This window comes from Falco cherrug, chromosome 3 (assembly GCF_023634085.1).
Source record: "Falco cherrug isolate bFalChe1 chromosome 3, bFalChe1.pri, whole genome shotgun sequence".
NCBI classification, from domain to species: domain Eukaryota; kingdom Metazoa; phylum Chordata; class Aves; order Falconiformes; family Falconidae; genus Falco; species Falco cherrug.
Window position 1 is genome coordinate 119,289,696 of NC_073699.1, and position 27,075 is coordinate 119,316,770.

Sequence of the window (27,075 nt, forward strand, 5' to 3'; positions counted from 1 at the left end):
GATTTTCTGCAATTAGATCACAGCTGAATTTTGTTCCTTATTCGGAGCTGCTCAGAAGCTCCCTCTCTGCTGTCTTCCTAACAGATTTACTCCATTCTATCTACATATATTCCATTTTCTCTATTTCATCCACATATATGAATGTAATTCCATCCATACCCCATTTCTAAGGTCCTTGTCATTGTGGTATCTTACACCAGTTAACACTGAAAACATTCAGTCTCGCATGCAGTGGTTGCCAGGCAGAGGTGCCTGGAGAGGAGCATCTCGCCATCCTCTTTGCCCTATGCCAGAGGGAGTTTCAGGCCATTTCACAATGTGCAGAATGACCAGATGAGGATAAAAATGGAGACACACCAGAGGGCAAGATGCCCTTTCTTCTGTAAAAGTTGATTTAAAACAGTGAGCCAGGATAGACATCCTGAAATTAAACCAATTGTTTGAAGTAACAGAAGTAGGAATTTGCAGCATCTGTGGGATGCTGCTGAGTTTGGTGAATTAAACAGCTGAGGGAGATGAACGCAGCATCCCTCCTTGGGGCACGGTGGGTGGGTGCTCCTCTGCGCACACCAGCAGCAGCACACGTGCGAACACACCACCACTCCATCATCTAGCTGCATGCTTCCAGATGGCAGGCTCAGGAGCTGCTCCTTCTGACACCTGCCAGAGTGTGCATGCTTCATTAATAGTAATTATTGTTCTGCAGCCGCACGTGTGTGCTGGCAGCCAGCTCCAGCTCGTGGGGTGAGCGATGACTCTATCCCCACAGCTGTGGGGTGAGCTGGTGGGATGGGGGCTTTGATCCACAGAAGGCTGAAAGTACAAATAGAGGTAGGTGCCACCCGCCCCCAACAAACAAACCCAGAAAGAGTGAAAAGCTGTGGCCTGCTTTGACGCATAAGAAATCAGAAGGCTTTTTTGGTGTAAGAACCCTGGACCTTTCTCTGGGGTGCCCAGGAAGGCCTCAGCCCTGGCACACGTCCCCCACCAGGTATCCATCCCTTCCAGGCAGGCACGGCTCAGAGGGCGTCCACGTGGTCCACGTGGAGATGAAGTTCGAAGTGAGTGAAAAAACACAGTCACCGAGAGCTCACAGCTGGCTCCCCCTGATGAGATCAGTATCTCATCAGCCCTTTGCTGGCCTGGGTCCCAGCCAGCTGCCATGCACGTGGCTCCCCAGGGAGCAGCTCCCTTGGGTGCTGTGCTGCCGTACGCGTGTCTCCCTTGGGAGCGAGATGCGCCGGTAGTGAGTGCTTCCGCACAGCAGGTCCCGGGGGTGCCAGAGGAGAGCTGCCTCCCCTCTCCTGCACCTCACCGCCTTTCAGCGGCCAGCCAGGAGGCAGTGCTGATGTTTGGATGTTTTATCTTTTTCCTGTCACAAACAACATGAATTTTAGATCTAAAAAGCCATGACAAGAGGCCAGTGCTGGAGAACCGGCAGGAGGGTGTGAGGGTGGGGAGGTGCCGCCGTACCTTGCTGCATCAGTGCTCCCATCCCAAACCAGAAGCTGTTCAATAAGGTGAAGTTATTCTCCACGATGTCTGATCCCGGGTTGCAGGGATGAGCGTCGTACCACTCATATGGGCTGAACCTACGGTGGCACATGGAAAGCAAGAGCTTGTTAGTCGGGATGTGGCATGACAAGACCCTAAAGGAACAGGAAAAAAAGAGCCTCAATACCTCTCGTGCTGCTGTGTGGGCCTGCTGACCCCTTCGGTTGTGTAGCTTACTAAAGAAAAAGACAAATTCAGCCAAGATTTTCCGAAGCGACCAGTGTGGCTGTAAGCCCCGTGTCCTGCATTGCAGACAGCAAGGAAACCTGGGAAGCCGGGTCCTTCGGAGGTATCTCAGCTTGTGTCCCCAGTGCCTTCGGTCACTTTGCATCATCTATGCAATACTGCATCACATGACAGCAACTGGAACACGTAACTATGGGATGGGATAAGGTGCGGGCACACAAACTCTAGTATGTAACAGTTCAAAATGTGAGGAAAAATGGCATTTCTAGATCAACTGAGGAGAGATGCCACAGTGAATCTACAGCAGTAGCTGGGACAAGCCACAGTATCTCAGGGGACTCTCCTGCTAGCACACATGGGAACTGGGGCAGGATTTAGCTAAGTGAGAAGCACTGTCCTAACAAGCAGGAATGCTGCATGGTCAGGGCACAAGCACAGCAGTGGAAGTTGGTGTAGGTTCACTGTGGACTGCTGCAGTGCTTGGCCCTGTTGCAAGTGGTGGGAGAACACTTACGCCCATGGGTAAGTCGTTTATGGGCAAAACCGAGGGAATTTTCTGCAATCATCTCTGCAAATTCTGCCTGGGATTGGTAGGCAAGAGCCGCTATGAATGTAGCTCTTTTAGCCAGGATCTGGGGAGGATGCTTGACAGGAGAGACATTAATATTTTTAGAGCTTTTTATTTGCATTTTCCAAGAGTCCCAAATTTTGCAGAGATTAAATTAAAAACATAATTGGAATAATTGCTTTTGAACCAGGCATTAATTATCATCTTGGCTTCTTTCTGAAATCCCTGTAGCTTCACAACAGCCCTTTCTCAAAGCCCAGCCCACAGTTTGTATTAGGAGGTACTTCTCTCTGTAATTCTCTTGCCAGATGCACTGCTACCCGAGGAGATGTCTTGTTGCCTAATTTTATGGGCGCCCTGAGTCAGACAGTTGGATATATTTGGAAAGAAGAGCCACGGCTCTCTCCCAGGTCCCCCTCCTGGCACAAAAACCTCCCCCAGGCAAACACCTACCCCAGCCTCTGCTCTGCACAGTCGTGCTGTGGGGCTCCCCTCGCAGCCTAACACTTGGGGACGTTCCGTGAACACGGAGCTGTGGTCCCCGGGCATGTGAACTCAGTGGGGCAAAGCGCTGTGTCTGTGGGGCAGACCCCATCATAGGGGATGGACTGGGTGCAATGCACACGAATTCTTGTGGTCTTAGGAAAGCTCATCATAGGTATATCCATCTCACTGTTTGTTTCTATTTTCCACATGCAAGATACAGTTTGACTTCTCTTTTCTTCTGCTTTTATCTTGCCTCTCTGCAGCAGGGACCATTGCCTGCTCAAGATTTTGCGGTGTGTAGAACCAGAGGCCTCACTCAGGCTGCACCCTGACAATCTGGCTCATTTGTCCGGGTAATGGCTGGGCTGTTCTTACTGCCCACCTCCCTCTCCTTTTTTTAAATAAGAGAAAACCAGAAAGGAAAAGAATCAGGCTGAATTCAGACCTGGCTTTACATGGTGCCTGTTCCTTGAAACTTGCTGTAAATTTATGCTAGAGGTGTATAAAGGATGGCACCTGAGCTCTTTCTGTTGAATAAAGCCAGAGTTCAAGAATTAGATGAAAACTTTCTTGGGCTGCCAATGAAAGAGTATGAAACAGAAAGGGAATTGGTAAGATCAAATGAGCCTGACAAGATGACACGCTGAAGAACTTCAAGGTTTCTGAGTGAAAACCTACTGGTGCTGCTCAAATTACAGAGAAATATTCAGAAAACTGCAAAGCAGTGACAGAGTCTTCAGTGCTTGAAAAGCAAGTGGGACCATTAGTGGAAACAGAGGGGTAATGAAGGAAGGAGCGAGTGGAGCTCGTTGACCCCATACAGCTGAAGCTATAACAAATGGGGGCTGCTCCAGCTTCATCATGGGCTTGCGGCTTCCCTCTTCCTCAGGTGCAGGGTCTGAGAAATATTTCATCAAAAACTGTGATTATTTTCTTGTCTGTTCTTGGCCTTTTTGGCAGGGAAACGGAAGCATTTCAAAGAAGTTTTAAAGATCTAATGCAAAATACTTTTGGGTCTCAATTACATCTACAGAGAAATTTCTTATGGATGACCCAGTCCTTGTTGCAATTAAGATGAATATTAAACCCACCTGCCCTGTTGTGCACCCAAAGGTGATTAGCTGTAATTTGAAGGCTGTGTGAGTCTGAGGAAGGGTGACAATTCAAATCAGGCAGCTGCACAGCCCACTTGCAACCTTGCACCAGAGTAACCAGACAAATTACCCCCATGAAGCCTTCTAAATTGCTGGTGTTTATGGCTCTTTGGGGGCTGGGGTGGGTCCAGGAGCAGCAGCTCCATCAATAACTGGGAAAGACTGATTAAAAGGGTAGATGGATCAAATACATCCTTTGCCTGCCTCTAAATAGTCCCGAAGTTGGTTTTAAGTGGCATTGACCTATGATTATAGCATCGGCAGAGGACTCTGGTGTCTAGTTCAGGAGACTCATGTCTCTGAATTAAGGCTTTGCTATTTTGACTGTGGTTTTCTCCCAAGAATTGAGTTTTAGAGGCCTTGCTGGGGTCAAAAGCAGATATTGTTTCTGTTGCTTCTGAATGCAGTAAATATTTCCCCATAAAATCTCTTGTTTTCCATCTCAATGCGTTAAAAGGTCATTCCTGTAGAACTTTAATTAAACCAGATACTTGGTTTTCTTTGAAAGAATAGGAAGACAGAAGAAATGTCAGGAGAAAAACATGTGAAAAAGAAATTGTAGCTGCAACATTTTATAGGTTCAATTTCAGCCAAAAAATAGCCTGATAGGGAAAAACTGTTGTATTACATTGTAACTGCTGTGATGTAGAGAGATTATGAAGCTTGTTTCAGGTAATTTCAGAACAAAACCAGAGACTAAACTACAGTTCTTCAGGTTTTCATCCCTCAACGTCAGCCACAAAGCCTGGCCAGTGGTCCTTGTGCTCATCGTGCCAGGGCAGTCAGCAGAGGGGTGTTGGAACAGACCCTGGGGTCCTGAGGGCAGATGCCACATGTCTGGGCACAGGCAGGGTTGGGGCTCGCCCAGCCCCCACCTCTCCGGGCAGAGAGTGCCCTCCAGCACTGGGCAGGGCAGGGGGTTAGCAGGTCCCTGGCTGGGGTGCCTGGATGCCCGACTTGGTGGGTCAGGGCAAGTGCTGCGTGCACATCGCTGCCGATGGCAGGACATGCTGGAGGCTGGGCAGCCCTGCTGCTCTCTGAACACAGCATCTGTATTTCCTGCTTGTACAAAGTGGCATCTAAGGTGTTCTCACATCGGGGCCCATCCTAGTATTTCCTTCAGCCTTCCTCAGTGTTTACTGCAATGAATTTCATGTGCAAATATAATTTGCACATTTAACATGCTTTGAAAGTGGGATCTGGACAATGTGGGTTGGATCTGGCCATCATATGAGTTAGGAAAAATAAGCTCATAAACACAAAATTGTATTTGAATTGTCATTCCAAGCCATACAAGCAGTCTAATACTTTATGGCATTAAAGCCAAAGACGTTATGGCAGCAGAGCTCATCTAGCTATGTTCTGCATGGCTAACAGAGACATAAAGTGAATGCCTATCACTCATCGCAATATTTTTCCTTTTCGTAATTACCATGGGTTCATTTTCCAAGATGGATATCTTTTCCTGCTGAGAGTGTCTGGTTCTTCTGTCTCTGACACAAAGCAAAACTGCAGAGGACCTCATCCTGACCCCTGGAGTCCCAGACAGACTTCCCAGCGCGTTCAGCTGGGGCAGGACAAAGCTGGCAGCAGTGTTTTGCCAAAATATGTTGCATTTTGCCTGGTCCAGGGTAGAGCTGGCAGGTAGGTCTAGCGATGCGTTAAAGGCAACACAACTCCCATCCTCTTATAAAATAGTATACAGTAATAACAAGCGCTGCCATTTCCATGCGTTCTACCACCTTCTTGCTGAAAGGAACCGTTAGGTTGTTTCTGTGAGTCGCTGTTTGTACTGCAGTGCTACAAGAGCCCTGGCCTGTGCTCCCAGCAGGCGCTGTGCAAACACAGCGTGCAAAGCCACCCGCGCTCAGGCGGCTGCTGGGGGACCTCAGGAAAGTGCCTGGAAACATGGTGCATGGCCGTTTGATAGAGATGCATTGCAAAGACCAGGGAGGGGGACAATTGCAGTTAAAATCTTGAGCAGGGTGGGCCTTCTGTGTCTTCGAAGAGTGAAGTGCAACCTCTCCGGCTCTGCACCTCTGCAGAGGAGGGATCGGATGATGTAGCTGCTTTGCCATCCCAGATGGTTTGGAGCGCTAATGCTGTCTGCTAAGCCGAGTTTGCTTTGACAACTGCTGTTATGTGTAATTAGGATATTACACAGTAAACTCAGGAAATCATCTCTAAATGCCTCCACGGACCTGAGGGATGTTGGAAATTGCAGATTTGTTGTAACATGAGGGTTAATGGATTCTGGTTGCTGCAGTTTTGTATTTAATCTTTACTTTGACTATCTGGTGTCGGTGGATTAGATAGAGGCTGGTTTCTGAAGGATGCTCTGGGGAAAGTACCACACAGCAGCCCTTGGATTAGCGGGGTCTGCACAGAGCCCCAGTCCCAGGCGTGTGGTTAGCAGGGAGGTTTCTAAAGGCACCACTGGCATAACTTGAACTGGAAAAAATGAGAAATGAGTGTCTAATTGCAGATTGTGCTTAGGAAACTTCCCCGGGGAAGGCTTTTACCCTAAGTATTTAGACATCCAGCAGGGGCTGTGTGTGGCCAGGGAGAGCGACTGCCTGGCAGGAGGGAGGCAAGCGCTTTGTTTTGGTTTGAAAAGGTGGAATCATGTATTGAGAGCAGCCCTGGACTGTGTGCCTCATCAAAGACTCTGTGAAATTAATAACACATGCAATTATGCAAATGATGCTTTTAAATATACAGGTTTAAAACATGCTAATTAGATGCATATTAATTTTGTTAACAGACACATTGTCTGATCCTTAGCGACGGGTTCTCCATTCTTTTGATACAGAGAAGGGTTTGTGGGAGCTTTGCTGGTGGAAGGTTCAGAAACAGGAGCTGAAAATGGTCCGGGACATGGGAGCTTTGTGTCCAGGACACAGCGGAGAGGCTGGGCTTCTTGCTGGAGAAAGTGGGTAAGAACTGACCTAACAGGAGCTGGAATGGTGAATGATATAGAGCAGGAAAATTACCCTTCATTATACCAGGGAGGTGCTAATGAAATGGAAAGGCAACAACATTTCTAAAATCATAAAAGAAAGTGTGTTTTAAAATTCTTTTGTACTGGAAGTCTGTAAAATGTGTGGAACTGCCTGCCTTGATACAACAAAAGAGGCTTACATGTTCATGTTAATAAAGCAAACAAACACAAGCACATTTAGTATGGTAAAACAGTACAAAGGCTATAATGCAGGCTTTAGTTAGCAAAGAAGGAAACAGATTTCCCCTGTGAATAGCTTATCTTTGATTCTCACCACGGGGTTTGCATCACCTCTACAAACACTCTGAGATACAGGTCCGAAAGAGAGCACAGCACGGGAGTCTGGCAGTTAGGAGCAACCCGACACCAAGAGACCAGCCTGCCTTTGGTAATGGACCAAAAGTAATTTCATTAATGACGTGGGTTTAATGCTGTGGTTCCCACTGGGTGGCTGGATCCCTGAACACACCAGGCAGCAAAACAGATCTGGGCAGGGGGAGGGTGTCTTATCGCATGGCAGCAGATGTGGCGTGATAGCAGTTGGATGGGGTGGCACCAGTGTCCCCTTACCTGGCTATGACAAAGAGCACACAGCTGACTCCCAGGTAGGCAAGGAGGATGTACATCCAAATGTCAGGAGACAAGGGGTTGAGGAAGGAGAACACGCTGGGGTTGGTCCCGTTGGGCTTCCTGTACAAGATGCTGACCCCCAGGGTCATGAAGGGCTTGGAGAAGTCTATCGCTTTCTCCCGAACATGGGTGATGGTGAGAGGAGCAACGGCCAGATCAGCTTTCTGTGTGCAACGCAGAGGGAGGGAGACACAGAGGGAGAGAGAAAGAAGGCGTTAGGAACCAAGACGTTTCCATCCCTGCAGCAGTCACGCTGCAGTAATGGGCTAAAGAGCCCCAAAGCGCAGCCCTGGGGTTCCCCCTTCCCATTGCACAGGGGGTACATCTGCTCTGTGCGTCTGCCAGAGCCAGGCTGCACCTCCTGCCCCCCGTCCTGGCTCAGGCAGAGCCCTCTGTGCCTGGCACCAACTGTTCCCCTTCAGACCTGCAATCTTGCTGTACTGGCAAGCACAAAGCCGTCACCAGAGCTGCGCTGCGTTGGTCACGGACGGTGTTTGGGCAGCTTTCTTGTGAGCTCCCCGCACAGCCCTCCAGGTGAGGGGCCAGGGACCGTTCTGTGTGCGTTAGGCACAAGAACACCTGAGACAGGACAGGTGGAACTTGGGACTGATATAATATGGTCCAGTTATTATAAATGCTTCTTATCAACTTAACAAAACCCCAACATAGACACAGGGTCTCCAAAACACACTGGGTGGGATTCTGGAGGTGGTGGTGTAGATGTGTTGGCCATCTTTAAAAGAGTTGTTCCAGATTTAAACCAGTGGGCTGGGGAGCAAAACGTGGTCTTTTGTTTGCTAATTATACTCCGTGACTTTCATCTTACAGATTTTTGGCTGATGTTAGCTCATGAAATACAGTGCAGACAACAGAGAGATGTTACAGTCTCCGCAGCTTTTGCCCAGATGCGATGAGCTCATTCTGATAGGCTTTTCAAAGTGGTCAGAAGAATTACATTTTACAATGGTTAAAACTTCTGTGATCCTCACTGTGCTTGCTTCTTGCCACAGAACTCTTTACAACCGAGAGTTTGCTGTGTGCAAATCCCACCGTTGGCAGAGATGATTTGTTTCTGTTGGCCTTCCTTTTGGTATTGCTGCAAGAGGAGAAAGTTGCGGAGGGAAGCCACTCCAGAATGAAGTTGCAGAAAGTAATGTTGTAGCAGCATGATGTAAAAGGTTCAATTTTTTTTCCCTCAGTCAACTCCTTGATACAGCTTGAAAGACTCATTTTAAGGAAGCTGTGACAGAGGGTAGGAGCGCTGCTGTTTGGGAATGCTCGCAGCCTGCCTGGCTGGCGGGAGCGAGAAAACCTCACACGGTTCCCCTTACATCTTTCTTCTGTGCGTATGGTTGCAAGCCCCACCTAGGAAATGCTTTTGCTAATTAATGGTGGACTTCACAGTTTGTCATGTTGGAACTGTCTGAGCTGCACAGGGAATTTCAGCTGAGCATATTCTTCATCCTGACTTCTTGTATGAATTGTTTCTTTCTCTTATTTCTGTTATTTAGTAATTTCTGTGCTAGATTCAGTGAGCAACCACACACAACCTTTCTGTTGGTTAAGAGCTGTGTTCATTCCTCTCACTAAACATTCATTCAGGTTCCTAGGAAAACCTTAAGTAAATACATCCAAGGCTACCTCAATGTCAGCTGCCTTGCTTGGGGCTTGCAAATCACTCTTTCGGTATCATTGACTTCAGAGGAAATGCAGGCACATAAATTACGTTTCTGAAGTTGAGAGGTACCTCCCCCCGTGCCAGGTGCCTAGTGTACCCGTGCAAGATTTATTTAACATCTGCTTCTGAAAATTAAAATTCTAAATTAACCATGGGTGATAATTACCTAGAGATATAGCGGATTTGTCATTACTTGCAAACTTTAAATCAATATTAGCTGTCTTGCTAGAACATGCTTTACTCCAACAGAAACAGCTGAAGAAACTGGTGAAGATCTCTGGTGTGAGTTGTGGACGAAAGCCAGACTAATGGTCTCATTTGACCTTGCAAATCTATGATGAAAGTCAGTGGAATATTTTTAATTACTTTTTTCTATATGAAGAGTTTCTACATGAGCTTTTACCCGTTACATATGTCTGTGTGTGTATGAAAGGGATCTCCTCTCCAAGGACGTAGCTTATAGGTCCTGAATAGAAGTGTTTCAGGAGTTCTGTAACAAAGATAAAAATGATGTAATATTTTTTAAACACGGTTCTTCAGCTGAGCCCTGGTTGTTTCCCTTTCCTTCTTTTTCCAAATGGAAATAGATTTTTAAATCTGCTTGGTATGGAAAGTGCCCATTTCAATCACTGGCATTTGTCAAAACTTAGAGAAAATAGAAACAGTATTTTCCCAGTGAGCCGTTTTGTGCCAGCTGTGGGTATGGTGACATTGATGCAAACTGAAGGACAGAGGTTTTTAGAAGCAGACAGGCCATGCTGGCTGTCCAGCTTGAGATGGTGAAGTTCTGCATCTTGGGAGCGGGACCTGCATCCTTGGTACTGTCCTGGCAGAGGGTGCCTGGCAGGTTCAGGGCTCAGCCACTCTCCCCACGTTACAGCACACTTGAGAATTTTGGCTTATCAGTCTCTAAAGTCATGAGGCAGAAGAAACAAAAGAAATACAGCATTTTAGTTCCTCCGTCGCTTCTGTGTGGGTGTCCTGACTCAACAGGGAAAACTGAAGGAGATACTGAAGGATTTGGCTACAGATTTTTCTGAAGGAGGAAACAAATGAACAGTTCTGTGGTCAGTGCTCGCTAGCAACTGCCTGTCTGAAAGATCTTGAGCCAAATTTGTCAAAATGATATACCCAGCTAAGTAACAGCTAGGAGTTTATGCTTTACCACAGAAAATGGAGAGAGAAATCTGCATGGATGCCCAAGGATCAAAACGCTTTTAGTGCAGAAATAAAATTTTACTGTGTCATTTCAGCAGCTCCTGTGATTTGATCACAGCCCCGTGTCCTTGGCAGTAAATGTCACACGCAGGCAGAACGGAGCATGTATTAGGGAGCCCAGTCTGGTGTGGTATCCTGCACTGTTAAAGGCAGTACAGGGCTGCGCTTCGATATCCTTTTTATCAATGCAGATTTTTCTGAAGGTGGCCTCTAATTAAGGGCTTGCTGACAGAGAGGATCTAAATCAAAACCCACCAAGGGTGAAGCTTTCATTTGTCGTGCTTTGACATTACAAACTGGGAAGTCAATTATCAGGCCCTGACTGCTTCCTTCACTCAGCCCCAACTTTTATGCTGTTGCACAGTAAGATGGATTTTTTTTTTTAAATGACAAATTATAGCAAGTGCCAGTGGCTTAAAGGCTGTTGTCCAGCAAAACCACTTAAGCACACGCTTCTGTTTTACTGGAGCTTGCACGCCTTCCAAGTCTTATGTATGTTCTTAAGTGTTCTGCTGAATTGAGGCCAAAAAGATGAATTTTGCCAAGGCAGCTACAAACCAAATGCAGACGCTTCTCTAACGCACCTTGGAGGGTTTGGATCTCCTTATTCACCCAGTGCTACAGCATTTTCACTTGGTTGGAACTGATGCGAGTTCACCGGGCGTTCAGTGGATGGAGGATCGTATTCTCTGCAGAGCTATTGGCTTTTATCAGAAAATGCTAAGTCTTATCTTTGAGTTCTCAGTTATCAGGGGAGTGTGGCCTGTGGGTCAGAACAGCTCCTGCACAGCCACGGTGACTGTGGAAATCCTGCAGCACCCAACCTCTGCCAGAGGAAAGCTGCCTGTGACGGCCAGTCGCAGCAGAGCCCGCAAACAGCATAAGCACCAAGATAAATATTTATTCAAGAAAATAAGCTGCCTCTGTGCTTATTTTTTCCAATCTCAGGTATTTACATAAACTAATTATGTGTGTGTTGTCTGAGAGACAGATAAATAGTGCATATTTTACTAATTTAATTGTTATTCAGGTGTCTGTCTGGCAGCATCGACACTTTCATCCCTCGGTCTTTTTTGCCACCACCACTGCCAGTGCTGGGGCCGCGGTGCTTTTCTGCTCTTCTGCTCCCACCACCTCGCTTCAACTCCCCTCTCTGCCCTCCTCCCTGCTTTGATTACTCAGCTGCTGTGCCATGCTCCTGCACCTCGTACCCCTCCCTGGGTCTGCTGCATGCTGGCCTCACTCCTGCATCTTTCCCTGCAGCAGAGCCAGCACCTGGGTGTCCTTGGGCACAGAGGCCCCAGAGCGCTGGAGGATGACAAAGGACAGCCAGTTTCTCTTGCAGCCCATGGCTTGGAGACAGAGGGGCTGCTGCTTTACAAGGCACTGGAGCGCTCTGCCGAGAGCCCTGTGCCCGCAGCCCTCCTCTCTGGCTGGCCAGGGATAGGAAAACACTCAGCGTGAGAGGTGACGCTTGAAGAGAGTGAGGTCGTGCCCAGCAGCATCCCAGATGCACCTTGGCCTGCCACCACATGCACTGTGCGGCTGGGGGTCAGCGTTAATTGTCTGACTCCAGCTCTTAATGGCTGCTCTTGTCATTTCAGGCCTAATTTAGACATAATTTTTGTCAATGCATTTATTTAATATCAGTTGGGAATTAAGAACAGATGTCGGCAGGGAAAACCTAGCTGTAAGCCAAAGAGGAGAAATGAGGACTGTAAAGTCCTGTTGGGACTCTTGTAATCTTTTCTTTAAGGAAGTTCTTCAGAGAGGGAACTGCCATTAATTGTACCTGGGGGATGTCACAGGCTGTAGGATCCAAGTGAGAAGGGCCATGTTTTTAGAGACAAGCCCTATCCTATGAATTACTGGCAGGTGAGCAAGCCAGGGGAGGGAAAGGCAGGTCCAGAGACACCTGCAGAAAACGCAGGGCTCCCAACGTACACTTCAGTATGCTTCCATCACCTGGATCACTGAACATGATCAAAATGAATCCACCCAATTAACGATGCTGGGCACAAAAGGAGGAAGTGCAGCCAGCTGTTTTGGCTTTTTTGCTTCTGCCCCCTAATTATGAGTTCCTGCAGTGTCTAAACATGAGATGGAGGACCTTCATTTAACGAAACTGTTTTTTCCCTATTCCTGGCCCAGTGGCTTCCAAATGAATCCCCAGTTCATGGCACTTCAAATAAACATCCACCAGTGCAGGAACATGAAAGGGAATGTGGCAGTGTGGTGCAATATGTATTTCTGCCAGAATTTACTGTCAATAAATGCCCACTTATTGTGAAAGTGTTAAATCAACTGTCATAAATCATCCCTAAGGATAGATATTACATCTTTTCTATAGTTACCATTGGCAGGGATTTCCATTAGAAACCCTGTTATTTTCCATACCTTTTTTATTCCCACATGAAGTTTCAGAATGAAAGGAAATTTGATATGCACTGTCTCAGCAGAAGACAAGTTTTATTTGTGAACAAGTTTGTGCAAAATGTCCAGAACGACTCATTCTGCTGGTTTTATGTGATTCTGCCCACAAACTATAGGGAAGATTTGCAGACAGTATTTTGACAGACAACTTAGAATTTATAAATCAGAATGGATGGCCCACAAATGCATGGTGTAGTTTTGCTTGTATCAATAATAATTTCTATGAATAAATATCAGTAACAGTTCACTACTGATGAAAGGAGGGGATCTGACAGTTGCCACATTCCCTGTTTATAATGGGTGCTGGGCACAGGAGCTTCTCCGTGTCACCTGGGTGCCCCAGACCTCCCCAAATGCCAGTACTGTGAGCAAATTCAGTTCTCATGGCCCGTCTGATTGAGGACTCTGCAGGAGTGTCCAGGGAAAGTGACAATAAAAATCAAACTGCAGTGAGGAAAGAGTCTAGTTCTCCAGGGAACGGACTGAATTCTGTCAAAACAGGGATTTTTTTTTTTTTTGTGATGAAAGATGAGCTGCAGATGAAAGGCAGCGGGGCAGGGCTTTTTGCATCTAACTGCATGAGGCTGTCTTCTCCAGACCTGCTACTGGGGACCTGGAAGACAGGGTCATGCTGCGAGCTGCTCCGACTGCTGTTGCTTTTCCTGTTTACGCTTAAGGCCAGACTAGAAACAAAGCAATTTTACAAAGGATCGTAGCCCAAGGCATTACTGCCTATGGCCAGGCATGTCTGGATCAGAGAGGAGAGGGGAAGAAGGATGATGCGTGACTCCAAAACAAGCCGTGAGAGCTCACTTGTGTAAACAGCCTGGCCTCTGTCATGTGCACTGTGATTTTCACCTTTGTGTGGTAGGCGCCAATCATCCCTGAGACACTACAGTCCCACATCTGCTTGGGCTACCCTGCCTGCCACCTATGCCCAGCTCCCAGCTGTACCCCCCAGCCCAGCAGAAGGCCATCCTGAGTGATGCGCTGCCCCTTGCTTTGCCCTTCTCCTTTTCACCCAATTTCTGCCTCGGATTGGACTATGCCTGGTACGTAATGTCTGCTACTCCCATGGCTCTCAGACCTTCCAAGGGATAGCAAGCATCATTTTAGCCCCTTATTTCACCTCAGGAGCACTTTTTCTTATGCACAGGGTATTCAACCAAGCCTGCACGTCAGTTCAGCCCACCAGAGCTGGTGTACCGCAGCAGTCCCAGGATCTCAGTCTCAGATGCACAGGAGTTAAGTGGGTCTTCAGCAACGCGCAGACTTCCTGCATAGAGTTAATCCTGGCCTGGGTGTTGGGACCTCACAAAATCCTGCCTGCTTTAAGCTCCCACATGAACGATCCCAATTCTTTACGAGAAGGAGACACTGAATATGGAGGAAAGCCAGCCCAGATATCAAACTCAGAGTGTGGGCAGCCCTGTTTTCATCACTACAACTCTGAAAGCTGTCTCCAATGCTCTTCCTGCTAGGTGTGAAATAAATTTGAACTTTCCCTTTGCAAAGTGCCCGTCAGTTGTTCCTTTCCCCACAAGATTTGAAGATGCTTTGATGCTGAGGAAGGGCCCCATCTGCTTGCTGTTTCACTTTTTAATGCTTTATATAAACACTGCTATAAAAAGCAATGACATGCAGATAAAGAAAATAATGGCTTCATGTGGGGTTTGGCCAATGGTTATCAATCACTCCAAGGTGTGCACCCAACCACACCTATTAGAAAGCAGAGTTCAAACTTGATGCTACAGTAAAACACGCAAGAAGAGGGAATTTGGTCTTTTCCTGTTGCTGCATGTTAATTTGCTTTTAAATAGTCAGCCAAGAAATACTTTAATGCAGGTTGACCATGAATTTTATGTTACTTAAAGAGGTTGTTCCCCATACCTTCTTGGTCTGTCTCTTTTAGCTGACCACAACTTTGAGAATGGCTGAAAGCCTCCCAAGAGCCCCATAACATCTTGCAGGACATTGGAAGTTACACAGTTCAGACTAAATGATGGTCTGGCTTCTATTCCCTATATCGTATTTCCTGCTTTGGAGCAATTTACTTCTTCAGAGCCCTGCACTACAGTGAGAGCCACAGACTCTGCTCCCAGCAGCGGCTGTGGGGCCACAGGAACCATGTCCCAGAGCACACTGCCAAGGATTGCAGCCTGTGCTCTGTGTCTGCTTGTATCTATGTCACACACATCATTCGGAGCAGCAAAACACCAGTCTCTTCCACTGGGATGCTGTCACTTGCCTAACTTAACCAGGCTGTTGCATAAGAGACTATAAAATCTGTATTTTGAGCTGTATAGAATTTTCTGGAAGCAAAACTACAAAGGCAGGTTTGCACAGCCTGTGGCATATTCCCCACACAGCATCACGCTCCCCTGAGGGCTGTCCTTGCATGCCCTTGCCGCGCTTCCCGCTTCTCTGGGGTGAGCCATCTAAGGACTGCAGCGCTCTTCTTAAACTGATTAAGCATCGCTTTGTCCCTATAAGGGACATAATCATTATCATCTGCCTTTTACAGATGGAGGAAGTATTGCACAGAAGCAACTTGTCCAATGTCATTTAGGGCAGACAGGCCAAACCCCAGAAACACAACCTCGATCCCTGAGCCCCAGCTCCGCAGTCTCGCCACCAGACAGGGCTGTTATCTATTCACAGCGAAGCCCATTTACTGAAGTGACTCACCCAGCAAATATATTCTTCTCACATGAACTGTAGAGGCATCGCAGCTGCTATGTATGTAGGATTATTTTTGTCTCTTTTCTGCTTAGGCGATGTTTTCAAAACGTAACCAGGAACTTGAGAGGTGGTCTGAGGGCTGCACCACTTGACCAGGATATTCAGGAGAAGAGAGCTGTGTTACAGCTCTAGGACTGCTTATATCGCTGCCCGTGGTGAGGAGATCATAGATTAGTTTTGTCCTGATCTTTTATTTTAGAGACCTTGTCTGGGAACCAGAGCTTGATAAAAATGCCAGCTTTCCTCACTTCCCTAACTGGGCTTCTGGGATCACAGGATGTCCTGGAGGCAAAGTATCTAATTAGGAAACTGAGCAAGCTCTGCCTGTGCGTTGAAGTTTCAGACTAGGTGACTTCTTGGTGTCTGCGAGAGTAAAGCTGCCACAACAGTTTTGCTGGTGTTTAATGGGCTTTTAGAAGTGGCTGCAGAAGGGAAAGCACAGCTGCTCTGTTGCAGGGGGAGCTCCATGTCCCAGGAGATTTTAGAAAATAAGCTGTGTTTATTAAAAAAAAAAAAAGTATTAAACTGTCCCCTGCACACCTGCTCTTACAGTCTGGATACATCATCTGGATTCAGCTGAGCTGTGTCTTGGACATGTCTGGGGTCCCAAAGCCAGCTCGGTGTTGTGCTCTGGACCATGTTTGTCAGGGGCAGAGCAGCATCATCCTCAGGGGGATGCGAGCAGGCACAAAGTGCCCAGGCGGCCACACTGCTGGCTCAGGAGAGCCTGTGTGCAACCTGGCCTCGGAGAACGCTCTTCCCTCCCCTCTGTGTGCCCAGCCTGCAACCCACTGTGGGGCAGCAGCCTGGTGGCGAGGCTCTGCAGCTTCAGCCATTTCTGTACTGTGAGAAAGTCCATTTTCAGAAACTCCAAATGAATGTTTAGAAGAGTCAGGCAAAGAGATACTCTTCTGACCAATGGTGCAACACAGAGCCCAGGCGGGGTTGGGCACTTGCTGCGGCTATCCTGAGCCAGCGAGCAGTGGCCACCTGTCCCACCCCAGGCAGAAAGCCTTGGGGACAGCCCGGGCACAGCCACCCCTTGGCAGCCACCGGCTGCCCATGCCGCAGATGGGCCTCACTCACGTGGTCAATGAGCTCCTTGATCATGCCGTTCCACTGCCCCTTCTCATCTTGTGCCCCGTATTTCCCGTCCTCCACCAGCCGGATCTCATAGGTGAAGCCCAGGATGATGGCCAGCTCCTTCAGGAGGTCGATGCAGTAACCCTCAAAGCGGTCGTTCCCGAACAGGGCCGTGTCAGACTTACGGAACATGACAAAGGGCTCTTCCTGCACATGGGAAGGCAAAAAGTCCCCGTTAAGGGTCAGCCGGGGTCCCAGCTCCCGCTGGAGGCAGGGCTGCCACTGCAGGCCAGCCTGAGCCATGAGACCCAGGCTCTTCAAACAGGGTTGGCACTGTGACATGTTGGGAATAAATTAACTTTGCACAGCACATCAGCTAATTAGCAACCTTGTTTACCCCACAAAATTTAATTTTGTCTCTTCTGAGCAGCCAACTGTTTCCCATTTGGTAGGATTTCAGAGAGAAAAATAACCATTTCATGCTCTAAAAAAGAAGAATGTTGAGAAACAACAAAATGGGGGGAGGGCAAAATCAACCCCAAGTCCCCCACAGCAGAAATGCAGCCGACCCGCACTGCAGTACCTGTTATTCTCTACAGCAACGGCGAGCAAGAGGCTGGTGGGTTAAGGGCGAGGGAGCTGTGCGTGGCTGGTGGCCAGCCCCAAATGTTCCCCAGTTCAGCTTGCCTTCCTCTTTGCTGGCACTGCCTGGTGGGATACCCTGTCCCCATGCAGCCCTACTGCTGCCCGGAGAAAGTTTCTGCCATCTGCTCCAGTTATGGCTGCTGTGGAAAGGTTGGGGGGTGTCTTTAATCACCGTGGTGCCAAGCACCGGTGCAAGTGAAAAATGACTAATAAAGTGCTTTATAGCGGGCTTTGCCCTAAGGATCCCTGCCCCTTTAGCGGAGGCTGGCAGGTGAGGTCCGCAAACACAGCAAACTGCACAGCCCTTGGGTGTGTATCAGGCTTGGGCAGTCACCAAGGACGAGGGACACGGGGGAGCCCGAGGGAGAAAACGTGTAGAGGACAGATGGAAATGGCAAAAGATGGTAGGCAGCAGGCTAAAGCTAGAAGGCAAAGGGAGGCTGAGATATTAACAGCAGTTAACACGTGGCTCAAATTGAAGGTATCTGCAAGGCTACTGTCCTTGCCTGCGGGGTGGCCAGTGAGGGGAGGGCTCATGTTTTGCTCCGCCAAGGCAGCCACGTTGCTGGAGTCCCTGTGATATTGCACGGGGACAGGGGGACTTGAAGTTGCAGGAGGGAAGTTCTGAGTCCCAGTTAGAGTACTACCAAGATGCCTGGTCTGGTGGAACGCAGGTGCCCAGTCTCTGGTGGGTATGCCGAGGAGGGGGGTCAGGACCCAGAGCTGGGCTGTGCCGGCCTGGGGGTTGGTGGTTTTTGGCTTCCAGCACAATCTGCCAGCCTGCACCTCTGCTGTGGGGGACCTCTGCCACCCACTGGGTGGGCAGGCAAGCAGGTAGGAGGTGCCTGCTCGGCCTCAAAGCAGGGTGGGGACGAGAGAGAGCACACAAAGCTCGATTTGCAGAATTATAAAGCAAAACCGATAACATCACGCCTATAGAGTTTAGCTTGGCAGCACAGCTTGGTTAAATCCTGCTCTCCCTGGCCGCCTCCTCAGCTTTTTTCTCTGGAATTAGTGCTTTGTTTGTGAATCAGCTGAATCTATGGATCTTGATATAAATACACCAGCTTCAGAGCAGCCATAAAGCACTATTAATTTTGGGAAGCGCTGTAGGGATTACATACATATTTAACAGCCGAAGCACTGAACATTAGGACGCCACTCGCTTCAGTAATATATCTTCAGGTCTCAAACATTTCCTAGGGGGTAATTCTGAACTCTGTGAACCACTTATTCACGGACTATTTCACAATTTATTACTGAAAATGGCCAGACATCCAATTCACAAGCTCTCTCGGTTTGCTAATCGATTTCTCAGTGAAGGTGCCCTCAATTTCATAACTTCACAGTTCCCATATTGCTTGGGGAGAGTGGCACTGGCTGCTGGGGTAATATTTCTCTTCCAACAAGTCACTGCAATATGAGCAAAAGGGGAAAAAATAACCTTTCATGCTTTCCCTTTTAAAGGTTCCTCCTATGGCTTTCCTACAATCATTTACAGCAGTGCAAGAGTACAAAGGGGTGTTGCAAATGCAAATAAAGTTTAGGGTTGTATTTTATTTTTTAGAGTCCAGTATATAAAACCACAATTATTGCACAACTCAGGTCTAAGCACATTTCCTCCTCCTGCAGGCAAGGGAATTGCAGGACAGCTGCGGTTTCAAGGTAGATACCCCATGGCACGTGTGCAGGCCCAAGGAGTGGCACAATTAATAGGAACTGATATTACCCTTGTACATTACGTAATTTGTACATGCTCGTGGAGTACAAGATGAAAATGCTGCCTGAAAAAAGCATGTCAAAGGCAGATGGCTGACAGGTCTCCTCCTGGCTCCATCGTTTTGCATTATGCCGTAGCCTTTGAGGTACAGTGATTATCACACTCTAGACCCAGGCATTTCCACAGCTCTGGCCATGCATCTCACCCCTGACAAGATACATCTTTTCTGGTTTCCCTCAGTCCTGTCTGTACAGCTGTCACCGATAGCCCAGTCCTGAATTTATCTGCTGTCCCTCAGCTTCACCCTGCAGTCGGGTGCTCCTCCAGGTCTCAGTGCAGGCAGCTCTGCTGCCATCCCTCCAGCCTTCTCCCCAGGGCTACCAGGCTGTCCCACCCCAGGAATTTTCCCTGATGTGCTGCACACAGTTCTAATTACAGAGGGTTGGGGGAAGAGGAGTCATTATATAACTTCTAGTGAGTTTTCTCCAGCTGCATGGGTTGAACAATTCCCTTAGAGCCAACACTGAGCCTCCGAGTGACTTGGTGTGATGTGTTATTCATGTTGCCCTAAAAATTTGCATCTCCCATGTACAGGTACTGGCAGCACTTTAGGTTACCTTGCTACAATGAATTAAACCTGGCATGGCAGGTCTTTCCATTCAGCCTGTTAGAAAAACAGTACCTAACTTCTGCTTTCTGAACACACCAAGAATGCTTAAATGTATAAGAAAAAACCCCAGCCCAAACCAAATCAAAACTGTTTGTGTATCATGCCTGAGTGCAGTCACACTGCTGCAAGGGTCTCAACAGAAGCAGTTTTACATTCTGATGCATGTTCAATTGTTAAAGTGCCTTTTGATCCATCATTCTGCTACTGCTTCTCCAGTAGCTCCTGATGTGATGATTCATTTCAGTAACTACAGCCAGTGGGGAACCTTTGCTGCTGCTGCCGGTTCTGCTACTGCACATGGCACAGGAACAGCGCCCCGTGCAGACTGCCCGGTATCCACGACCCACTGCACTCTCTCGGGACTGGTATGGTAGAAAACTTTTGGACTGGAAAGGAACTTTTCAAGTCTGCCCTGCATGTTGGGACATGAAAGTGGTGTGTTACGGAGCATAGCCAATGAGCTAAGCCTGTAGCTGACTCTTGGAGAGAGGGACCTTAAAGAAAACTTCTCCTTGGAACAAATACTATGTGGTGAATGGGAAGTTTGTTAGAAGGAGTGGATAATTTGCAATGAAAGCTGCAGCAGCGTCTGTATTTGGCTCACATTCTGCCTGCTTCTGTTCTGCTAACCTCTTGCTGATGGATACTAGCCCTTTGGTTTCAGCCTTTCTTCTGCCCTGGACCAAGTGGTTCTTTTTTCTGTTCTCCCCTGAGCATTTTCTTGGTCCTATTCCTTCTATGATACAGAACCCTACTCTTAGCCGGTCATGTCCTTTTCAGAAGGCAAGGGCATCATGAGGGATCACACTGCTCTGAACTGGGGAATGCATCCCCAGCTGGCTCTTTACCATCTGTAACTTTATGGTCCCCGAAAATACGGAACATAAAAGGGCCAGAAAATTTCTATAGGCAGAACCATAATCAGGCCCAATTTTGACCAGGCTGTCCAAGGGTTCACATTTTTTTTGCTTCCTGGTGACATGCCATGAGCCTGCGTTGTGTAATACAGCTATATAGAAACCAATGCCACTAGTCATCATCCATTAGATAGTAAATAAAAATTCATTCTGATCTCATGCCTGCTGTCAAATCCAATAGTGAATGTGATAACAAAATGCAGCACGACAGTTGGAAGCGGAGGAGACCTGTTAAGCAGCCGTGGTTTGCTGGATAACGGCATTACTCTTAGCTAGTTTATCAAATACGTACTTAAGAGCGGGAAAGAAACACGATTGTTACAGCTAAGCCAGGGTCTCTGGTTGTTGTTAGTATTTTCTTCTGTAACAAGAACGCTCCTATCTGAGGTGGGCAGTGCTGGCCATCTGACAGTGCCCGCTGCCGCGCTGCTGCCTGCCCAGGCGCTGGTGATAAATGGGTGACTTGGAGCTTCCCTGGAGCTCAGCACGTGCAAACCTGCACTCTTCAGCATGCAGGGAGTGAGGGGGACCGGGGACCCAGCCAGGCGGCTGAAGCAGAGGAGCTCAGCCAGGATGAGTAGCAGCCTCCTGGGCATGGGGATCACCGGCGGTTCCAGCTGGCCTGTGCCAGCCTCACTGCCTGCCACGTGCTGGCTGGCAGCCTGCTCGGGAGTGGTGGCATCGGAGGATGCTGCGGGTCACCTTGGTGCAGGTGCGTGGGCATTGCGGTGCCCTGCTGAGCCCAGCCTGCACGTGGGGGCTCTCTGTGCCCTTGCTCAGCTTTCCAGAGGGACTAACTGATCTGTACTGGGATACTGTAAATTTTCAGCAATATCATATATCTCTGAGATTTGTGCATGGAGGAAAAAGACAGGCTTGCAATCTCCTACCAGGACCGTCGTGACAATTAGAGATCTGTTGCTCAGCGAGTCTGTGACATTAGGCCCTCGTCCTTTGGAAATTTCTGTGATGTTCAAACCATCAGAAGGGCTCCACGCTCCAACCTAAAATGAAGGAAGCAAATGAACGCATGAACACGCGGTTTACATTCCTTTCCTGCTCTCAGCATCCTACTGGCCTGGGAGATGGAGCTTGCTGCTTTTGTCTGCATTAAAGAGAAGCAGAGCTCAAATTATCATCTTGTATCACCTAAACGGAAGATTCGCATTAACTCTTCAGCTGCAGGTCACTGTGGCTGCACATGTATAATAAATAACCCGTACTGCTGCCCTCTGACGCAGGTGCATGAAAGGCGACCATGATGACTGGAATTTAGGGGCTGGATGAACAATTTGCAAAGGTGTTGTGTAGCATAAACAGTCAAACTGCACTGAAGAATCAAATGTGAGCAACTATAAAGCAGAAAAAAAAGAAAAAACCCGACCAATATGAGGTCATTTTTCTTCTCTTTTATTTCCCCACAAATTTGCCTTGCTGGGGAGAATTAAAAATGACTTGACCAGCTCTGCAAATCCCTGGTAGGGACCATTCCTATCCTCTGTGCTGTGGCAAACTAGACAGACATTTCTAACACATCCCCTTGGAAGGGCCCTGGGCATCCCTCCAGGGAAGTCCATTGCAATGGTGGTCGCAGTCCTGGCAGCAAACCTGGAGGAGGGAATGGCAGCAGACTTGCTCAGGCACGGACACAGGTATGCATGGCTATGTTCCTCATCAATTTGAGGTGCTCTGTTTTTCTCAAGCTGTCAATTTTAATAAATTATTAGGTGTTAAGGAAGTCCATTGATCCAGAAATAGCAAAACATATCTCTATTTAAGAGAAGTCATCTGGGCAACTCTAAGCCTGTTAACCTGATCTCTGCGGTGCAGGGGAGGCTTTAGAACAAACTTTGAAGGCAGGACTGGCTAAAGGACTGTGACAGTGAGATAAAATGCCAGGAAAACTGGAGGAACATGGACTGCTGCCAGCAAACAGAGCAGGGTGGCCATATAGCCAGCCTGACAGTGAGAAAAAACAAAATTCCACGTGGAAATGGGAACAGAATGATCCATCTGTAGGGTCAAACTGCGAGATGGGACTCAGAGAGAAACCAAAGGCAGACAGCTCAAACCCACTGGGGAGCCAGGAACTTTCAATGTTTTATTTATTGCTATTTTTAAGAAGCTTCAACCTCTTCAGCAGTCTAAGGGGAGAACTTGGTTTTACCGCATCTCCAAAAAGAGACTTTGTAATGAGCAAAGCTGCCTGGCAAAAAAATGTCATAAATTCTAGAAGAGTTTCCATGAACTTTGTGAAAGGCTCTAAATATTTCAGGTAAAACCTAAGCAATCCCCCATATCTTCCTTCGATCACACAACCGCTGCAATGTCAAAAGATTATTGTTGTGCATGGGAAAAGAGAAGCAAGTCTATAAAGCCCATGCTAGCAGCACTGCAGACTCGGTGAACTATGACTTGCTGAGTTTTCTTTAAGAAAATTAAATACATGGCATTTAAGACTGAATTAATCAGTTTAAAATATTAAAAAAGGAAAAAAAGTACATTAAGAGAACTGTGCAAGTCAGATAGTCAAACTACATGTAATTAGGTCTGGTTAATACTCCTGTAATCCCTGGAACATCCAGGAGGTATAAGGATCAGGAGTTCAATCCTAAAGCTCAACAAACATAAGCTATTATACATAATGCACAATCCCATACGGGATTTGTTTGTAGTTTGGCATTTTGTTATTTCAGATTAACTATTGACATAAACTTAGCTTCAACAGAGATTTGACATCGATACTTTAAAACCCCTCTGGAGCTGACAAGAAGCTTTCAAAAAAATAATAGTGGGAACTGTGAAATCTCTGAATTGTTGGAGACAAAAGTTGAACGGCTGTACAGCGTATGCATCAAGGTTTGGCGGCTTCCTATGGGCTTTATGTGACACACCACAGCAATAAATACAGCTGGTGCCAGCTATTCTCCAGTACACCTGAGGAGTATTAGTTTGACAGATAGATATTGCGGTTGTAGTTAAACATTTAGATTCATGTGGTATCCAAATACTCACACATTTTTCTATTATTCTACCAACACAGCTCTCTGGCAGTCCATCAGTGCCACTGTATTCCAAAAAAGACGTTTTGGGTTTTTTATTTTAGACTCTGTAAACAAAATATTTTGTTAAAAAAGAAGTCAGGTTACAAAGATTGTCTCCTGCTCAGTTCTTGTGAGAGGGCAGCATCTTCCCCTGGTCCTCTCCTGCCTCCTTCCTGCACAAGCTTGGTTGATCACAGCTGAGACTGAAGGTCATTTGGTTTATTTGAAATGTTTTCTTTATTCCATATTTGACACCAAAAAATACCCACTAGGAGAGTGCTGTGGTGACCTTGAGATTTTTTATGTGAAGCAAGGAACTACTGCTGTGGTGTGAAAGTGTGGCAACAGTTTATTTCAAAGAAAAGGAAAAACAAACTGTAAAAAAAGGGGGATGGGGAAGTCAAGCTGTTTGGTCCCAGGGAGCTTCACTGCACAGGATCCGTCCCCTCCGAACCAAAGGGTTGATCAAACTGCTGCCTCCAGCCTCCGGGGACTGCCTACCTGCACGGTGTGATTAATTCCTGGAAAAGTCATCTGTGCATGTTGGGCTGCTTGCTGCATGGTTAATTGAAAACTCCCTCTCTCTGCTCCCGGCTGGATTTCCCGCAGTAGCATAACCTGTCCCCATGTCCAAAGGTTACAGGACTCAGCACTCAGCCCTGGCTGCCAGTCAGCACCTTGTGTGTGTTGGAAAGCAGACTCTGCTCCAGAAAGGGATTTGCTGCCCGGTAGCCAACTGTCTCCTGTAAATCTGCAAGACACCTTTAGCAGAACGGGGACTCAGACGAGCTCACAAAAGGGGTCAGGCTCCGGGAGCCCTCGGTGGCCTCACATGTGTTATTTGGAGCCTGATGAGAGCACAGCCCCTGGGCACTGCTCACTGCTGGGATCAGCTGGCCGCTGTGCTGGGCTTTCTTCACTTCGCTGCTCTCTTTTGTCTTAAATGATCTCACATTGAAACCCGTGTTCTAGGAGCTTTAATGCTTTGCCTTTTTGCTTTTTTTTTTTTTTTTTTTTTAAAGTAATTGAAGAAAAGGAAATGAAATCCCCGCGAACACCTGAGAATCAGATTTGCACATCAGCATCATATTTCTGTGCCCAGAGGAGATTTGCACTAATTAAGAGGATCTGAGGCTACAGTCTTTGTGCCCTGTTGCCTCTGGGTGGCCGGGCAAACACGGCCACCAAACAAGACCCCTCCAGCCAGCCAGGCAAAAACGTGATTCGCTTTTTTTCATATTGTCCCTTAGATAACACAAAAATGCACACCACATCCCGCAAAATCTAGGCTGTAATAAGCGGGTGCCATTGCCAAGCCTTAGGCGGTTTCCATTGTGGGAAATCACACCCAAATGATGCTTTCAAGAGCTGTTGCCTCCTCAGGGAAAAATCAGGGCTTTGTAAGCAAGCCCAGCAAGATGGGTGGGGTGGGACAGGCTTTATTCCTTCCACCTTTGGCCTGGACAGGGAGGGGTTAATGGCTGCTCAGAAAGTTTCTTCTGCTTCCACTATCCCAGGAAAGTGCCACAAGCACTTCAGCTAGTAGCCATAATCCTAAGCAAGTTGCTTCAGGGCTAGTGAGTCATGGTTGAAGCATGGAAAAGGATCTGAGAAATCCCACAAAATAAATATCCTTCTATATAAAACCCAGAACACCTGGAAACAGTACAACCAGCAACCATTTTCTCTGTTGCCTGAGTATCAGAGTTAGACTATATGTGGATAAGACAAACCCTGCCTACCTTTTCGAGACCATCTTCTTTGAGGCTGATGATATCCAAATCAAAATCTGTCCGTAAACCACTGGTTTTATTAAAGACAATCCGTCCTGTTAATCCTTCCCATTGGGCCTGTGGAAGGGAGAAAAAGTAGCAGAGCTGTTACTTGGTATCATAAATAATCCTTTGCCCTCCACTGCATGTTCTTTTTATTAGTCCTTATACTGGTTCTTTCTCCCCAAAGAGTATGATTAATTAATAATCACCTCTGTTGCTGTTCAGACTGCAGACAGAGCTGGAGTTTCTCTTAACTCTCTTGCAGTCCTTGCTACAGCTTTTGTTTGCACCTTTTGCGTTCACCAGCTGTTCCAGGACGTGATGACTCAGTAGAAATCTGCTTGCATTTATCATGGCATCCTTGTGTGCTGCATTTATCCTTGTAGTACTGATAAATGCCGGGCTGCAGGGAGCTTGGGCTTGGGACAGCTCCAGTCAAGTTCATAAATAATCCCTTTTTGCACAAACCTGCTGATGCTTCCAAGGTGTGTGGAAGCTAAAATGTTCTGAACTCTTCTCTCTCTCCTTTCAGATGGAAAGTGGAGCAGAAGAGGCCAAGAGCCTGTCCATGCTAGCAGGCTAGCAGGCTCTGTTGTTTTGGAACAGGCCTGGGAATCTGGTGGGCCCACGCTGTGTCTGCAACCCTCATCCCGTTCTTGGCAGTACAAGCATGGGGTAGGTGCCCACTGTGGGGAAGCCCCACTCCTGGGGATTTTCCATGCTTGTCTGGATGAGGCCCTGCACAGCCTGGTCTGACTTGGGAGCTACGCCTGCTCCCAGCAGGGGCCTGGGGTAAAGATGTCTAGATTCAGGTCAACCAAAATTATTCTGTGATTCTGTTTCTTTTCCCCTGTGCACTTTGCAGCACCACCAGAACTAATCTTTCTGATTTAGGAGGCGAGAGCACCTCAAAGATCAGGCGTTAGCTGTGTTAGCAGAGCAGGAGCTAAGGGACAGCATTGTACACGGTGCCTGCTGTGCCTGGGGACAGTGCTAGGATGTGCTGTAAGTACCTGTCCCAAGGAGGATGCTCCCGTAGGAGTGCCAGGCTGCTGGCATGGTTTACTGCTTTGCAATCACAGCTCCGCAGCGCAGAGCTGAGGCTCGGGCTCTTTCCCCTGAGCGCTTCAGCGCGTGCTCCTCTCTGACAAATGTGTTTCCTTTATGGGTGGGGGAGCTTGAAATACCCCAGTGTGATGAAGGTGGCATAACGTATTCTCAGGGGGAATGACTGGCGTGTTTCCCAGTAAATACACTCCTCTGGCTCTTCCTCATTAATTCCTGAGGAGTAATGACAGCCTTCTCCCAGCCTCAGCACCCTTGTGTTTTGGGGAAGGCTGTGCTCAGTTTGCTCACTTTGGCAGGCAGGTGGTTTGCCCGTGGGACGCACAGCCTGCGGAGCCCCCTGGGAGCCAGGGAAGACACGGAGCGTTTAACGTACCCAGCTGGAGCAAACACAGCTGTGTGCTGAGCCCTGCGCCTCCTGCACCCACGGGCTGCACAGCTCCCGGGGCTGGGCTGGGGGGGCACGGTGGCGGCGTGGCCCCCATGAGCTCTGATCCCACTGGCGT

At 47.8% G+C, this 27,075-nt stretch overlaps 1 protein-coding gene across 1 annotated transcript in view; it reads right to left on the bottom strand.

Moving 5' to 3' along the window:
* GRIK3 (glutamate ionotropic receptor kainate type subunit 3) overlaps positions 1–27,075 on the bottom strand; it is a 122,155-nt gene that overhangs the window by 13,061 nt on the left and 82,019 nt on the right. Inside the window, exons 8-12 of the mRNA XM_055706096.1 lie at positions 25,472–25,579; positions 21,576–21,689; positions 16,737–16,940; positions 7,520–7,743; positions 1,474–1,592 (exon numbers count right to left, since the gene is read on the bottom strand). Coding sequence (XP_055562071.1) covers positions 1,474–1,592; positions 7,520–7,743; positions 16,737–16,940; positions 21,576–21,689; positions 25,472–25,579 — 769 coding nt within the window. The remainder of the gene's footprint in view (positions 1–1,473; positions 1,593–7,519; positions 7,744–16,736; positions 16,941–21,575; positions 21,690–25,471; positions 25,580–27,075) is intronic.